The sequence below is a fragment of the Rutidosis leptorrhynchoides genome, chromosome 5 (genome assembly GCF_046630445.1).
Source record: "Rutidosis leptorrhynchoides isolate AG116_Rl617_1_P2 chromosome 5, CSIRO_AGI_Rlap_v1, whole genome shotgun sequence".
NCBI classification, from domain to species: Eukaryota; Viridiplantae; Streptophyta; class Magnoliopsida; order Asterales; family Asteraceae; genus Rutidosis; species Rutidosis leptorrhynchoides.
Genome location: NC_092337.1, coordinates 100,641,643 through 100,657,359, shown reverse-complemented (window position 1 = coordinate 100,657,359; position 15,717 = coordinate 100,641,643). Strand labels below are relative to the sequence as shown.

General features: G+C 35.2%; 2 protein-coding genes and 1 pseudogene across 2 annotated transcripts; 2 read left to right on the top strand and 1 right to left on the bottom strand.

The window, feature by feature from the left end:
* The first annotated feature begins 277 nt into the window (after positions 1-277).
* On the top strand, positions 278-6,042 carry LOC139846757 (uncharacterized). The gene is made up of 5 exons (XM_071836268.1): positions 278-896; positions 1,109-1,744; positions 2,756-3,328; positions 4,781-5,075; positions 5,620-6,042. Exons 1-5 carry the CDS (start codon positions 297-299, stop codon positions 5,634-5,636), a joined length of 2,121 nt encoding a protein of 706 aa, XP_071692369.1. The 5' UTR covers positions 278-296; the 3' UTR covers positions 5,637-6,042.
* Positions 6,043-6,661: 619 nt separating this feature from the next.
* LOC139846962 (uncharacterized) lies at positions 6,662-10,423 on the top strand. The gene is made up of 15 exons (XM_071836549.1): positions 6,662-6,869; positions 6,962-7,087; positions 7,332-7,391; positions 7,473-7,586; positions 7,684-7,771; positions 7,866-8,113; positions 8,185-8,280; positions 8,367-8,466; positions 8,546-8,628; positions 9,058-9,135; positions 9,229-9,327; positions 9,638-9,688; positions 9,826-9,882; positions 10,049-10,090; positions 10,180-10,423. Exons 1-15 carry the CDS (start codon positions 6,738-6,740, stop codon positions 10,255-10,257), a joined length of 1,452 nt encoding a protein of 483 aa, XP_071692650.1. The 5' UTR covers positions 6,662-6,737; the 3' UTR covers positions 10,258-10,423.
* A 1,184-nt stretch (positions 10,424-11,607) lies between these two features.
* LOC139848882 (AAA-ATPase At3g28580-like) lies at positions 11,608-13,084 on the bottom strand (annotated as a pseudogene).
* Between the last annotated feature and the right edge of the window lie 2,633 nt (positions 13,085-15,717).

Genomic DNA, 15,717 nt, shown 5'->3' with positions numbered 1-15,717 from the left:
AAATTTTATTATCGAATATATTCTGAATAATTTTTATCATCGAGATCGACTTAGTTAACACCATGACAAATTCATTTAATTTAATACGTTGAACTTGTCAACAAAACCGTGTAAATTGATGATCATGTACTAACCAACCCAACGTTTCAACTTGTAACTTTTAAATTATTTCGGGCCATATAATTATTCTTAGTCAACCATCAAAAGTCGTGGTTGATTATTTAGAACAACAAGTATCCAAAAGGATCAATCCAATACAACCCTTTTTCATCCTTGTACTAAAAAATCATAATACCATGGAGTTTTTCAACAAAGCTAAAGTCGTTAGACTCCGAAGTCATCTCAACAAGTTCTTAGTTGCAGATGACGATCAACAAACCGTTCGACAAAGCCGAAATGGTTCATCGGTTAGAGCTCGATGGGCCGTGGAAATGGTACAAGGAAAAAACCACGTTATTCGCTTGAAAAGTTGTTCGTCGGGCAAGTATCTTACTCCGTCTAGTGAGGCCTTTCTAACCGGGATGACCGGAAAGAAAGTGGTGCAAGATATTCAAGCGAATAAACGGGATACTTCTATCGAATGGGAGCCGATAAAAGAAGGTGAATTGGTTAAATTAAGGGCACAAGGCGGAAAGTTCTTACGAGCGAATGGTGGTACCCCGCCTTGGCGGAATACCATTACTCATGACTTGCCTCAACGAACCGCGACACAAGATTGGGTCTTGTGGGGTGTGGATGTTGTTGATATTGTCGTTTTGGATTCACAAGAGTCGTTTGCAAGTAATTTGTCCCCGATGTCGAGCTTCTCCTCAATGCCTGATATTGAGAGGGTTCGAGCCGATAGTCGGAGAAGCTCGTTTTCAGGTAACGGGTCACCACTTGCAAGTGGAAGACAGGTAAATCATATTTTCTCGCATATAATTTAGTATCTGTTAAACTCACACACTCGACACAAATATTTTTCATGAGCAAATATATATTATTCAGTTTTGGACTTGAATGGACCACCTCAATACTGCTAAACCAATAACCCTTTGATTTACATTTTGTTAACTTTTATAAGTTATTTTTCATCAAATTTTGGTTGAAGTTTATAATGTTGATGTAGAGTGGTATGGAGTTTTTTCATGGAGCGAAAAAAGTTAGACTACAAGGTCATCACAACAAGTATATGGTAGCCGATGACGATGAGGAAACGGTTCGACAAAGCCGTAATGGGTCATCCTCAAGGGCTCGTTGGACCGTAGAATTCGTGGACGAAAATCCAAATGTAATCAGGCTAAAAAGTTGTCATGGGTTGTACCTTAGTGCAACAAACGAGTCATTTCTTTTAGGTTTAACAGGAAAAAAGGTACAACAATATTCGGGTCAAATGAAACCGGATCATACAACCGAATGGGAACCGATTAAAGAGGGTACATTTCATGTTAAGCTTAGAACACGAGATGGGAAATATTTGAGAGCGAATGGAGGAACTGTACCTTGGAAAAACTCGATAACACACGATGTACCTAATCGAACTGCAACACAAGATTGGGTGTTGTGGGGAGTTGATGTTGTTGATATTGATATAGTGGTGTCTGATACCGAGTCTGTGATGAGTTCTGTATCTAGTTTTTCGTCGATTGTGGATGATTATTCGGGATCACCAGAAACGGGAACTCCAAAAAGGCGGTTATTGTCGTCTGAGTCTGGTTCTTCAGCCGTGGTGTCACAGTCGTTTAAAGCTAGAGAAGAGAAACTGGTACATAACATCTTTATATCTCTTTGTTCTGTTAAATGTCCCCTGTTCAAGTCATAACTCATAACCAATTAATATGAACATGGTTCCAAATTGATTAGTGTATGTTATACAGTGGTATCTAGTTATCTAGTTACTATATAACGATGGCCGCTGATATTTCCAACAATGTATTTGATAAATCCACTCACTTTATGTATTAATAGATTTCGATTGAAACTAAATTTAACTGTCAAAACTAATGATTACCATATACTAATATACAGAATCGAACAAATACATAAATATATGTACAGATAGAATTATCAATAACATAAATACAACCATCCGACTTGAAAAATTGAAATAAGTACCTAACTAACGTGTAGCACGATTATAAAAGATATTTTGTTTAGTATACTTTCTAATGACAGCCAAAGTATTACATTGAATTGGTGTAGGATTGTTATTGTTCGAAGTATATGATTATTTTCAATGTAAAAATAAATAATGCGTATTTAGACTTGTTCATGATGACCGTTAAAACTGTCATTAAAAAGTCTTTTAATATAATACGAATTTAATTGGATGAACTAAATTAATTTGAAACTAAAGTAATTTTTGAATTCGATTTGGCAAAAATTAATTTCAATTCAATATTCAGATTAAAAAGATTTTAAACTGAATAACATCTACGTAACTACGGAGTATAACATTCCGTAGTAGTTTCAGTAACATATAAATCGAAAATGGATACAAAGAATACTACGGAGGATCATTTTGGAAAAACCAATTTAATGTGAGTAAATTCTTTTAAACCACTTTCCATATTAACAAGTTACACTTTAAACCCTTTTAATAAAAGGGGAAAAAATAAAATAAAATTCATTCAAAAGATGCATGCCACTCACTCATACTCGTGATCTGTAAAGTTTCAATCGCCGAGGTTGCATTGGTCGGTACATTAACGGTACCCAATAATTTTCATTTTCAAGTTACTCCTTAATTTTTCATTAATTTCGTTTTAAATTTCAGAGCAGCGGAATGGACTTTTTTCGTAAAGCAAAAACCGTCCGGCTAAAAAGCTACCACAACAAGTATCTACAATCTGAAAACGACAACGAAAACGTGTCGCAAGATCGTAACGGAACAACTAACAAATCCGTTTGGACAGTTGAGTTCGTTAACGGTTTCGATAACGTCATCAGTTTAAAATCTATTTCCGGAAAGTACCTTACTGCTACTGAAGATCAAAAAATGTTGGGTGTTACTGGTCGTAAAGTAATTCAAACTTTACCACAAAAATTGAATTCTTCGGTTGAATGGGAACCGATTCGTGACGGGTTTCAAGTTCGGTTAAAAACGCGTTATGGTAATTATTTACGAGCAAATAGTGGGTTGCCACCGTGGCGAAATTCGGTTACCCATGATATACCGTATAAACATCATGATTGGATATTATGGGATGTTGAAGTTGTTGAAGCTAAAATGGAGGAACCTGTATTGTTGCCTGTTGCGGTTCAACAGGAAACGATTGATTCTGATTTGGATTCTGGTTCGGATTCGGATTCCTTTTGTCTTAGGACACCTAAATCGGGTCCTAATGAGGTTAGTTGTTTATTCAAATTCGGAAATATGATTTTATACTTCGTAAATTTTAATGTTTGTGGAGTTAGAAATGTAATTTTGGCAAGTTACGTAGAATATTAAATTAGGAACTAGAGAATGAAAAATACGTCATTTGTAAGGGTAATATTGTAAATAACCATAGAGCCTAGTGGTGTAAATGAGTTGAGCTACTCTAGCTCGACTCGTTAATAGCTCAATTCGAGTTAATTTTAAACGAGTTTGAGATTGAGCTTGAATATATTTTTAAGATCGTTTAGTTTACGAGCTCGAACTTCTTATATAGGGCACGAGTCTAAACGTGTCTTTCATTTATTCCTTCACCCGTTTCATTATGATTGTTATATTTTGACTTTTAAAAGTCTTTGTTATTCAACTTTTTTTTTTGTAAGCGAGGAAACCCTCCTATGAACGAGCACATTGGCTCCCCATAGAAGGTAAATCCTCAGATAATCAAGCCCCCCGAGCGCGAGACCTGGTACCGGGTGAATTGTGCATTCTGCGCACCATCTAGTCACACTCTCTTTTTGAACAATTTGACATAGCTAGGAATTGAACCCGGGTGTTGTGCTTCATTAGACAACTCAGTGGCCATTCAGGCAAGCCTGAATGGTTTTATAGTTATTTTTGTTTATGTTATATAATATATGATAAAAATTATATGAACAAATTGAGTTTTAAATGTGTTTTTATTTATATAACTGTTATCGAATATTATATAACACAATAAAGAAAATATAATTAAAGAGTCCTTCAAAAGTTAGTAAATGACATTTATAATGAAACAAGAGAGTTTATATATAAACAAGCCGAGGTGGAACTTATGTAATATCAAACGAGTCGTAATTGAATGAGTTGAGGTCTGGTTATATGGCTCTTGTATAAGCATTTTTTTACTTAAAATATCTCGAAAAGTTAATTTTAACGACTTATTACTCGTAAACTAAACTGCATTGTTTTGATTTTTTATTGGGTGTACACCATTTATTTGTCATGCACCACAAAAATACTTTTGGACTAGCATATACTTTATGACAAATAAAGGGTGTGAGCTATTTAAGATTGGTAAAGGGTAAAATGGTTCAAATAAATTATTTTGTGGTGTATGGAAAAAGAAATTAGCGTAAAAGTTAACTCCCTTTTTCCTACATATTTTCATAGAGAGGTAACGGAATTCTGTAATAGGGTGGCGGTTTAGTAAATGAGGAGAGAATTAACCTAGGTAAAGAAAGTTAGGATGTGTAGGAACAGTAATCATGAAGCAGTTTCCAAACGTAACAACCAATAAAAAGATGGCACGTTTCTAGCCAAGGCATAAAACGGCAAAATTAGGGAGAAATATCAGAACAAAACGGGAACAAAGGGGTGGGCTGTTATTATTATGTATAATTTCGATGTGCTAATTGTAAAAAGCATGCTTTTTCTATAAATTAGGTAAATGATTTGTGGGAGCGTAACAATGTTGTGAAGAAAGAAGGAAGGATGGTGTACTATACTGTGATGGATGATGGTGGAAGCGTTGATGATGATGCTTACGAGGAGACATCATTTATGTTTAAGGGGAACGGATTGATGGATTTGACTCGAGATTTGGAAGAACAAACAGGACTTGATGATATAGTTATTTGTTCGCGTAACCGATTCAACGGGAAGCTTTTCCCATTGCGGTTGGCGTTGCCTCCGAGCCATATGGTTATGCACATTGTTGTAGTTCCTGCGAAATCAAAAGGTTAGACTTCGAAACTTCGATCAATGTTTAAAGTTTGTCAATATATACCAGTTTGAATTTTAACTAAAATAAGTGGCAACATGCAATTTGAATATTTTTCTTGACTATGATCATTTACACATATGGTAATAAGATATTAAGTCGTTAATGACTTAATGTTCTCCAATTTTTTTTTAACTTAAAACAACTGAACTTGTAAGGCCACTCCCGACATATGCTTTCTCATAGTTTTCTCCCAACATATACATTTTTTTAATTGTGTGTACAATAAAGGTATCAATTGTAACTGTGAGGTCCATAAACATTAAATTCTCCAGTCTATTGTTGGAAGTGGTGTTATGACTTAATCATTTGTTTAAGATAGACGGGATTTAAATAAAAGTCTGTTTATAAGAATTATTTCTTTAACATGAAATGTTATTCCTTGTGAGACATATGGATTGGAACAATGTCACTGTGTGCAATTGTATATCTCCTAATCTCCTATACATTTGAAATATATCGTTGTTGGTTAATTTACATCAAGTGTTTTTGTATTGATCAGGTGCATTGGGATTTTAGTCGAATTCAACATTAAAAAGTAGACTGTACAAGTCATTATGGATGATGCTTCGTGGAATCTTATAACACACACTCATTCAAGAAATCTGGAATTAGTAGTTTGCAAAGAGTTCAAATAAATACGATGAATTTAATCCGCGACGATATGGCTATTTGTCTTTTGATGGTCTATTGAGTATTGACTTACCATTGTAGTCTATTTTGTCATGCATTGAGATTGATTTGTTACTTCATTTTGACAAGCAGCACGATGAGCATTCATTCAGTTTTGAAATTAGTTTTCATTTTCATATAATCTTCTTGTCTGTCAACAGTCAGCCTGCTGTCCATGAGCTTAAAGATATCATAACTTAGTAGCAAGCTGCTGTAATCTCATCATATTTATTGATTCATTTGATTCTTATCATTCAAATAAATTTTAGTGAAGCATGTATCTATTTCGGTATATACAACAGCGGTTAGTGATATTAAGTATTATTTGTGCTACTTTGCCATAACATTAAAAATTACATTTTATAAAAATAAAAATCAGCTTTAGCAGCAACAAAAAGTTCCAAATGATCATAGTCCAGTGGTAAGTGCTAGCACCATTTATATGATTATGACTCATAACGCCTCTGTCTTGAGGCTCGCCCACCCATTCGCCCAGGAGGGCGCCGCTGGCAGCGGTGCGCCCAGGCGGCCGCCCAGTAGCCGCCCTCCTCTTTGTTCCCTGCTCGTGCTTTCTTGGCATTTCTGTGGACGGAGATTTTGTAAAGTTTGTGAGGGAGTAATTGTGAAATAATGAAAATAAAATTGTAAAGTTTAAATTAAAAATATTGAGGAGGTATGTCACTGTTTGTGGTGTTTAGTCCTAGATTAAATCGTGGAAAGAAAGTGCTGATGTGGCGCTGACGTGGCAGCTAGTCCCGGGAAGGAATGAGTGTCACGAGCACTCTAATATTAACATAATACTTTAGGGGGACATTTATATATCTTATAAAATACAAGGGTACTTTCTGTCCATCAGTAAAACAAAGTAACAAACTATAGTCGATACGGCTAAACTCCGTCGTTACTTCTTTGAACGACGGCCGCCGTCGCCGCTAACACGGCGGAAACATGAACGCCACCACCACCGTCTATCTTTCTCGGTTCATTATTCAGAATTTAGTACCTCTAAATTCTCATTACTTCACCAGAATTCATAGCCACCGAAGATTCCGTGCTGTTGCATTCTCTGAATCCCCCGAGGTAACTGCTACTGAGACAATAATAATTATAGCCAATTTAAATCTAATTTAGATAATTAGGGTTTCATTTTTGCATACTGTTTAATGAAACAGGTTGAGAATGAAAAGATGGTGGTAGTTGGTGGTGGTGCTGCTGGAATATATGGAGCAATTAGGGCTAAAACTTTAGCTCCTAATCTTAATGTCATTGTTATTGAAAAAGCTAAACCATTAACTAAGGTTTCTTTTTTTGTAATTGTTAGCTAATTTTTTACTGCTCACGAGCTTATCAACATTAATAAGCCATGAACTGATGATATTAATATGCTTAATGTCTGAGATTTTTGGCATTTTGAATTTTTCGATAAGACGATAAGCCGGTTAGATATGCGAAGCGAGCACCGAGTTATATTTATTTATTTATTATATCTTTTTGTGGTCTGGATTTAGCATTTTAATATTATTAATTTTGAATTTTGATTAGGTTAAAATATCGGGAGGTGGTCGTTGCAACGTTACGAATGGGCATTGTGTGGACAATATGGTACAGTATCAGATTTAATAATACGAATGTTGGTTCATCTTAACTAATCATTAACATGGTGGAAATGTGATATTGTTGTAGGTTTTGGCAGAAAAATATCCGAGGGGTAGTAAAGAATTTCGAGGTTCATTTTTTAATGTTCATGGCCCAGGGGATACCATGTCATGGTTTTCTGATCATGGGGTGAAATTAAAGGTATGTTTAGGTTATGAACTTTGCTTGATTCTACATTTCAGTATTATATGATAATTGAATAATTTAACAAGACATAGAATGCGTGTTTTGAATTTAGATCGAGGAAGACGGAAGGGTTTTTCCGGAGAGTGATAATTCATCTACGATAATCGATTGTCTTTTAAATGAAGCAAGACGAAAGGGAGGTACTTTTTGGTACTGTACCTACTATAAAAACCTTATCTAATCTTAATTAGTTGTCTTCCTTATTGATTATTAACACCGTGTGTTTTAAAACAGTTAAACTGCAAACAGGGGTATCTGTAACATCTGCTACCATATCTGATAGTGGCAAATTTATGGTCAAGATTAAGAAACGAACGATTGATTATGTGGATTTTGTTGAGGCAAATTATTTGTTAATTGCTAGTGGTAGCAGCCAACAAGGTTATAACCTCGCAACTCAACTAGGTCATTCTATAATTAAACCAGTACCAAGCTTATTTACGTTCAAGGTCGATGATATTTCGTTGATAGAGTTATCTGGAGTAATTCTACATTCTTTTCACCCATAACCATAAAGTTATTATATTCTGCAGTCTGTATATATGCTTAAAAGTTGTCAAATTTTGATGTTGTTTCTAGATTACATTCCAAAGTCAAGGCAAGTTTAAAGCTTGAATCTTTGCAGAAGAATGTTATAGGACTTACACAGGTACTTTATTAATTTTATTATATTAAATTTGTTATGTATGAATTATGATGTCACAAATTTATTGTTTTGACTTGACTTGGTTTTAGGTTGGACCGATGTTGGTCACACATTGGGGACTTAGTGGTCCGGTAATTCTTCGGTTATCTGCTTGGGGTGCTCGTGAACTTTATACTTCAAACTATAAAGGCAAGTAGGAAATATGGTTGTTCATTAAAACGTGGTTTAAAATCCTAATTTTTTGACTTTGGGTTGCATATTTGTTCAGGAACGCTTGTTGTGGATTTTACTCCAGATCTTAATAGTGAAGATTTGAAGTCTTTGTTATCACAACACAAAAAGAAGTTTCCGGTAAGTTTGATATGCAAAGTTTGAAGTACACATTGTACTTTGATTAAGATGTGTGCCCGCTTTCTGCTTTTGGGTCTGAATGCTGGTATCAAAATGGGCAGGTTGAATAATAGGTCTGAATTGAAATTGGTAAATTTTCAAGGTAGTTAGGTTGAAATTGTTGTCTATCTTTTTAAATTGTATAAATTGTTTACTTAAGTTATTATTGCTATATTGATCATTCATTTTTGTTTTTTCAATTGAAGAAATGTAGGAGCGTGTAAATGCTCACGCTCACGTAGTACCTGTTAAACTATTTTTTAATAAATTTTAACCTTTATGGACCATTTTTGCATATGCTTCTACTAGAATGTCATTTTGAATCATTTAAAAATAGTTGCTTTTGTATGATACAGTCCGTTATCTAATCTTAATTCTTTGATTCTGTAGAAGCAAAAAGTAGCGGGTTCATATCCTCCAGAACTTGGGCTCATCAAGAGATTTTGGAAATACTTGTTAAAGCATGAGGTTGCTTGATCGTTTTAGTTAGAAAAGTATGGTTTATAACTTTATATCAGGAAAATATTATTTTTTTTGTACTAACAAAATGTTTGTATGTAGGGCATAGATGAAGATATCTTGTGGGCATCCATTTCGAATAACTCTTTGATGTCTATTGCTGCTGTCTTAAAACAATGTTCATTTATAGTTAAAGGAAAGGTACGCTTAATCAAATTGTCTCGTATATTGCTATGGACCCGGTTGAAGGAAAAGATAATATAAGAATCAAATTGTCTCGTATATTGCTATGGCTTTGAGTATATACAACCATAAGTTACTATCTCAGTAGTATTTTTTTACCCATAATGAATACTATAAATCAGTTATTTAACCAATACCATTGGTCTCAATGTGTGGTATAAATTGAACCTCAATATGTTACCCCGTTTTTTATGACCCACCCATTATGCTACTTATAGTATTGAGATATATATCTATATGAAGTTAACAAGTGTCTACATTGATTTAGGGTCATTTCAAGGATGAATTTGTCACAGCTGGTGGTGTTCCGTTGTCCGAGGTGTTTTCTCTCTCTCTCTCTCTCTCTCTCTCTATCTCTCTCTCTCTCTCTCTCTCTCTCACACACACACACACACACAGAGTTTAATTACTTAGGGATAGTGCAAAATCATAACTCAATATGCATTTTTCATGAAGATCTCACTGAAAACTATGGAGAGCAGGATTCAATCTCGTCTGTTCTTTGCTGGAGAGGTTTGTTTATTTGATAACGTTTTCTGAATTGATTTACTCTTTGTTTTCTTTCTAAGCCAGGTGAAGATCAATCAAATAATCATATAAAAAAGAAATAAAATGATCTTGTCTGATTACACAGAGTCTGCGTCCATTAATGTCATCTCAACGTTGAAATTGCGTGTAGGTGCTGAATGTTGATGGGATTACAGGAGGTTTCAATTTCCAGGTAAAATCAACAATTATGAAATAAACACATCCATATTTGGCAACACTATGCTTACTCATGGATTATATCCTTTTTGGTTTTCGATACAGAACGCTTGGTCAGGTGGGTATATAGCTGGAACAAGTATAGGCAACATGGCTGCCACATCAGCACAACAGGCCACGTGACACCTCGATGAAAAAAGTTCCACGGGTCTTTAAAAAACAGGCCCTTGCATCTTTGACCTGTAAGTTGTATTAATCTTATTAGTTTAGCTGGTGACATCTAATCAAAGTCCCACTTTTGCAATGAGACATGTGGGCCCTAAGAATATTTATCCTTCTATTTTTACAAGTAGCTCTTGATCATATGAAAAAAAAAAAAAAAAAAAAAAAACTATCTCCTGTTTGTTGTTTTGACTTTCGGGTCTTCTTTGAACATGTCCAGCACAACACACAGATGATTTGTAGTACATTACTATAACACAATAAATAACTTTAGGAATTACCATTGTTACAAGTACGCACTCCTATATGTTTTTATTGTATCAATCGGAATAGTACAACAAACATTATAGGGAGTGTTGCAGAACTCGGAATTACTCGGCGATTCTTGGTTTTTGCAACTTGGGGAGTACTCGGCGAGTTCTCAGTCAAACTTGGTCAAAACTCGGTCAAACTTGGCCAAAATTGGGATTACTTGGAAAATCTGTCAAAACTCGGCCAAAAGTCAGTCAAAACTCGGGATTACTCGGAAAATAAGTCAAAATCGGTTAACGTCAAACTTGGACAACATTCGAGTACTCCCCGAGTTGCCGAGTACTGCCTAGAAAGTCCCGACCGAGTACTCACCGGGTATGATTTTTGCAACCTTGATTATAGGGAAATGATAGGTGTTGCTAACTGTATCACTGTTGTAAACGGCGTCTGTTGCGTCCGTTGCGACGCCCGTTGCGGCGTTTTGGTGACTAAACCGTTTCGACCCCGTCCCGTTTTCTTATAAGCCGGTCAACGGTCAAAAGTCAGGTCAAATGCAGGAAAACTTGGGTCAACGCCGGTCAAAAGTCAGAAACTCTGTTAAAATTGGTCATAAGTCGGTCAAATCGATCAAAATTGACTTAGTTTAGTATTCCATTTTGTATTATATTAACGCTAGTAGCAATTATAGGTACAAACTTGTCAACGAAGGTTTTTTAGCTCTAAAATATGTGTAAATATATATTTATATATATAAAGTCAACATTAGTCAGCATCCGTTTCGACCCCGTCTCGGCCCCGTTTTTTCCGTTGCGACGTTTTGAGGTCGCTACCGTTTCGGCCCCGTCTCGCGTCTTTTTCAACCTTGACTGTATGAATGCAATTTATAGAATAAGAGACAAAACATCTATTATAGATGATGCAACTATAGAAATGTCATATCATATATCTATATATACATAACATAATATGTATTAGCAATGGAAATAGATGAGATAACTAGTTCTTTTCAGCTTCTGCCATAGTCGATCGGCTTACATTGCACGTTTGAACTGGTATCTCCTATTTTTTGGATCGAGCGCTATCGCCTTTTTTAGTTACTTTGCTTTCTTCACCAGATGATTTCTTCTCGTATTCTTTTATATTTTCATTTATTTCCCTTTCTTTACCTTTTTCTTCTTCCTCAATTTACTTCATTTTCGCAGTCTCTAAAGCATAAATGAGACTCTTTAAGCATCTTTCAGGATCCCCTGGACTAGGTTTAGGCATTAGATTCTCGGCAACATCTGCTGGAGTAATATCCGTTTCTTCCAACATAATACGGATCTTATCAAACAATTCGTGTGATTCTATATAAAGATAATTATTCACTAAAACCTTAAACGCTTCAAAACAACAGTATCCCAATTCAATATGCATATCCATTCTCCGTCTTCGAATAAGCGCAGGGTCAAGCTTATCAACATGATTAGTCGTAAAAACTATAATCCTTTCTCCCCCACACGCGGACCAAAGTCCATCGATAAAATTCAAAAGCCCCGATAACGTCACTCTACTTGTAGTACAACTTTTATCACCCGATCTCGTTTTCTTGTCACTTTTCGTGGCGTGATCGATCTCTTCCACTTCACGTTCGTTCGTTTTTCTTTGACTCGTGAGGTCAACCGAGCAATCAATGTCTTCAATCACTATAATCGACTTGCTTGATGTATCAATCAACAACTTCCTTAGCTCCGTGTTATCACTCACTGCGGTCAACTCAACGTCGTAAATATTATAACCTAAAAAGTTAGCCATGGCCGCAATCATGGTTGACTTTCCCGTTCCCGGTGGACCATAAAGAAGATACCCGCGTTTCCAAGCCCTTCCAATACGCGTATAAAACGCTTCCGATTTGCTAAAAGTTGTCAAATCGTCGATTATCTCTTGCTTCTTCTCAGGATCCATTGCTAGTGTTTTAAACGTAGCGGGATGCTCAAATGTAACGCTAGTCCAATTAGACCCATTGTTAGTATAAAGCTTTCTCAACCTATTTTTCCGCGTTATACTTCTCCCCGTCTTGATCACATGTTTTAAATAATCCTTGATAACGAGATCTCCATATCATTTATGAAAAGCAAGTCGATAAAACTTCTTTTCATCGGGAGATCGAGTTAACAAAGTAGATTGAGTTACTGGGTACTTCCCAGATGTCCAATATACTTAAACGCCGTTAAATTCATCTTCAACTTCTTCGTTATCATCCATTGATAACGAAACGATTTCAGAATTGTTTTTGACGATGACGCCTTTTAGACGTTGGGCTTTCATGGAGCTCGTTGAGCTCAAGTAGGTTTCTATAGCTACGTAAGCTTCGTTATGCCTAAAATGATCACCCATGAACTCGTTGAATTTGATTTGAATGGATGGCTAGAAAGGAGTAACAAGTCGTCTGAGTGTATTTGCGAAACAAGTTACGAGTAGCGGAAGGTATGAATCTTTCAATGATTGCTAACACAAACATTAAACTTGCGAATACTGATCCAAATTGAGCTAACATATATCTTGTTGACCTCATATAGTACATGTTTTTTGATCTCTTTATTTGGTGTTGTAATAACTAACTGAGTATGAAAGGGGGTGATATGTAATGGTTATACACCAATTAGAATTATAGAATTGACTGTATGAATACCTTTTTTCATGCATTAAAAGGGTAAGTGTAAACTTTTTATATGTTTATTTATTGAAACGGTGTGTTTGGTATTGCATTTTTTATTTTTTTGAAAAGCAAGTAAAATTTTATTAATATAACAATTAATTACAAGTTGTACCTCTCTCGACTATACATGTAGAACATAATATGAATAAAATACAAGGATGTAAGGATAGACTACTTTTGGAATTACGAGCCCGTTGGAACTTGAAGACAAGCTAGGAAGAATTGGTAAGTGGAACTTGGTATTGCATTATTATGTTTTGTTTCTTTCTTTGGATCTTCGTATTTTGACCTATTATCATTTGGACAGTTTAATAACTTTTTTTGCATTATTTTCTAATTTTGGTCTGTTGATAACACTGCTGATTTCATGGTGTTAAGTGAGGTGATAGTGAAAAAACAAAAGAGTACAAAGAATGAGCTAAGGAAATGATAATGAGTTTTGAACCAAAACTTTCTCGTATTAAGATGTAAACTACTAGTACTAACTTGTTTTGATTTCTATTCATCTAATAATAATATCAAACATCGAAATACATAAAATTAGGTCCATGCTAAATTTGCCATTCTTTTTACAAATTGACCACGAATATGCATGTCACAACTGTCATAGTAATAAGAAGTGTGTTGTCTAACTTCATGCACAAAGAAATGGTGTAAGCGGAAGGGCAACAAAGTCGGATTCGGCAAGAATATCATTTTTGGTTGTACGAAGGGTGAATTGGTGGAAAAATTGGATAGGGCCATAGGGGTCAAGACGTCCATCGAATCAGCCTCCACAAGAGGTTTCCTACCCTTATCGTCCAGACGAAGTGATAGGAGGGGAGAGAGGCATTGGGAATCCCAATTTCTTTCTTCAGAGCCGTTTCTTATCTCGCCCCCCAAAGTCTCCATTTTTTGGGAGAGCGGAACACTCAAAGAATGAAACAGATTAAATGATTGTGTCGGATGAGCAAGAAATGCGGAATATGGGGGGCTTGCCTCCTCATTTCCTTTTACCTATGCTGAGTATGCATGCCTCACGCCTTCATCTCCAATTGTAGTCTCCTTCATATGGCAAGCGCTACCCGTCACATGCATTACATTGTCTGACAACAATCTTGCCTATCGGGAAGTCCTCTCATTCCGGTGATTGTAAGATAAGACATGTAGATAAAGTAGGAAACATGGCTTATGCCTGCTTAAAGTAAAAAGGTTGTAGTGATAGCGACAAGCTTTTCCTTCTTTGTTGACTTCAGTTGATACCGACAATAGCCCAATCTTTTAATTTTGGAACTAATTGTCTATCTAATATTCGCTACTTGTTTTGATGAGTTAAGTGAAATGAAAGTCGATTTTGATTCTATATTGTAGCATCATGACTCGTCAATGAAGCCGACATGGGGCAAGAATCGTCACATCAAGTTTTGGCCACGTGAGTAAACTCTAGTTGTGCTTGAGCTGTGAAGAGACTCTCTTCTTAGTTCTAAGCATCCAAATTAATTCTTTCTATAATAATACTCATTTGTTTATTGAACTTCAGAATTGTGGACCGGAGTATAACGATGGTTACTTCTGTCATCAAAAACAGGTTATAAAAATTATAATGGATCCATATTTTACCGACTACATACATAGGTCATAGATGTCCCTGTCTTTGCTTTTGGTGAAATAAGAAATAAACAGTCATACAAAGTTTGTCTTTTTATGGCAAATATATATATATATATATATATATATATATATATATATATATATATATATATATATATATATATATATATATATATATATATATATATATATATATATATATATATATATCAAAACGATCAGGCAGATTACATAATATGACCAATAGAGATATGATGATCTGTTCTCAAAACTTACAAACATTAACCATTACAAATTGAACACGAGCAACAAAAACAAAAGTAACATGTGAGCATCTATTGAAATATAACAACACCATTACAAATTGAACAAGAGCAGCAAAAACAAACAAGTTGCGACCCTGCCACGATCCAGACCTATCGATATACAACCCCCAAGCTCGGCCAAGCTCGGAAAGACCCCCGATCCACCACCTCACCAACCCGACACAAAGAACAGCATCCGATTATCATCATACTAATTGTCTATCCAATATTCGGCTACTTGTTAAAATATAATTGGGTAAAAATATAGGTAAAATAATAATTTTAAATTAATATAAAATTAGGATAATAAAGCAACAACTGTTGCTTACCCCGTTGCTTACCACCCAACGCCGCCAACTGCCGCCGCAATAAGCCGGAGCTGGGCGTTGCTTTTCTTCCAACTCGGATCCAACGTGTGTTGCTTGCTAGCGATTCAAATGGTCTTATATATATATATATATATATATATATATATATATATATATATATATATATATATATATATATATATATATATATATATATATATATATATCCATTTTATTTAACTTTTAGGTTTCTTTCATTTACAAAATT

Excerpts from the sequence above, each read along its gene's own strand:
- LOC139846757 (XM_071836268.1), top strand. The coding sequence starts at position 297 with ATGGAGTTTTTCAACAAAGCTAAAGTCGTTAGACTCCGAAGTCATCTC. Across the intron at positions 897-1,108 it reads CACTTGCAAGTGGAAGACAG|AGTGGTATGGAGTTTTTTCA; the intron begins GTAAATCATATT and ends ATGTTGATGTAG. Across the intron at positions 1,745-2,755 it reads AAGCTAGAGAAGAGAAACTG|AGCAGCGGAATGGACTTTTT; the intron begins GTACATAACATC and ends TTTAAATTTCAG.
- LOC139846962 (XM_071836549.1), top strand. The coding sequence starts at position 6,738 with ATGAACGCCACCACCACCGTCTATCTTTCTCGGTTCATTATTCAGAAT. Across the intron at positions 6,870-6,961 it reads CATTCTCTGAATCCCCCGAG|GTTGAGAATGAAAAGATGGT; the intron begins GTAACTGCTACT and ends TTAATGAAACAG. Across the intron at positions 7,587-7,683 it reads ATCATGGGGTGAAATTAAAG|ATCGAGGAAGACGGAAGGGT; the intron begins GTATGTTTAGGT and ends TTTTGAATTTAG.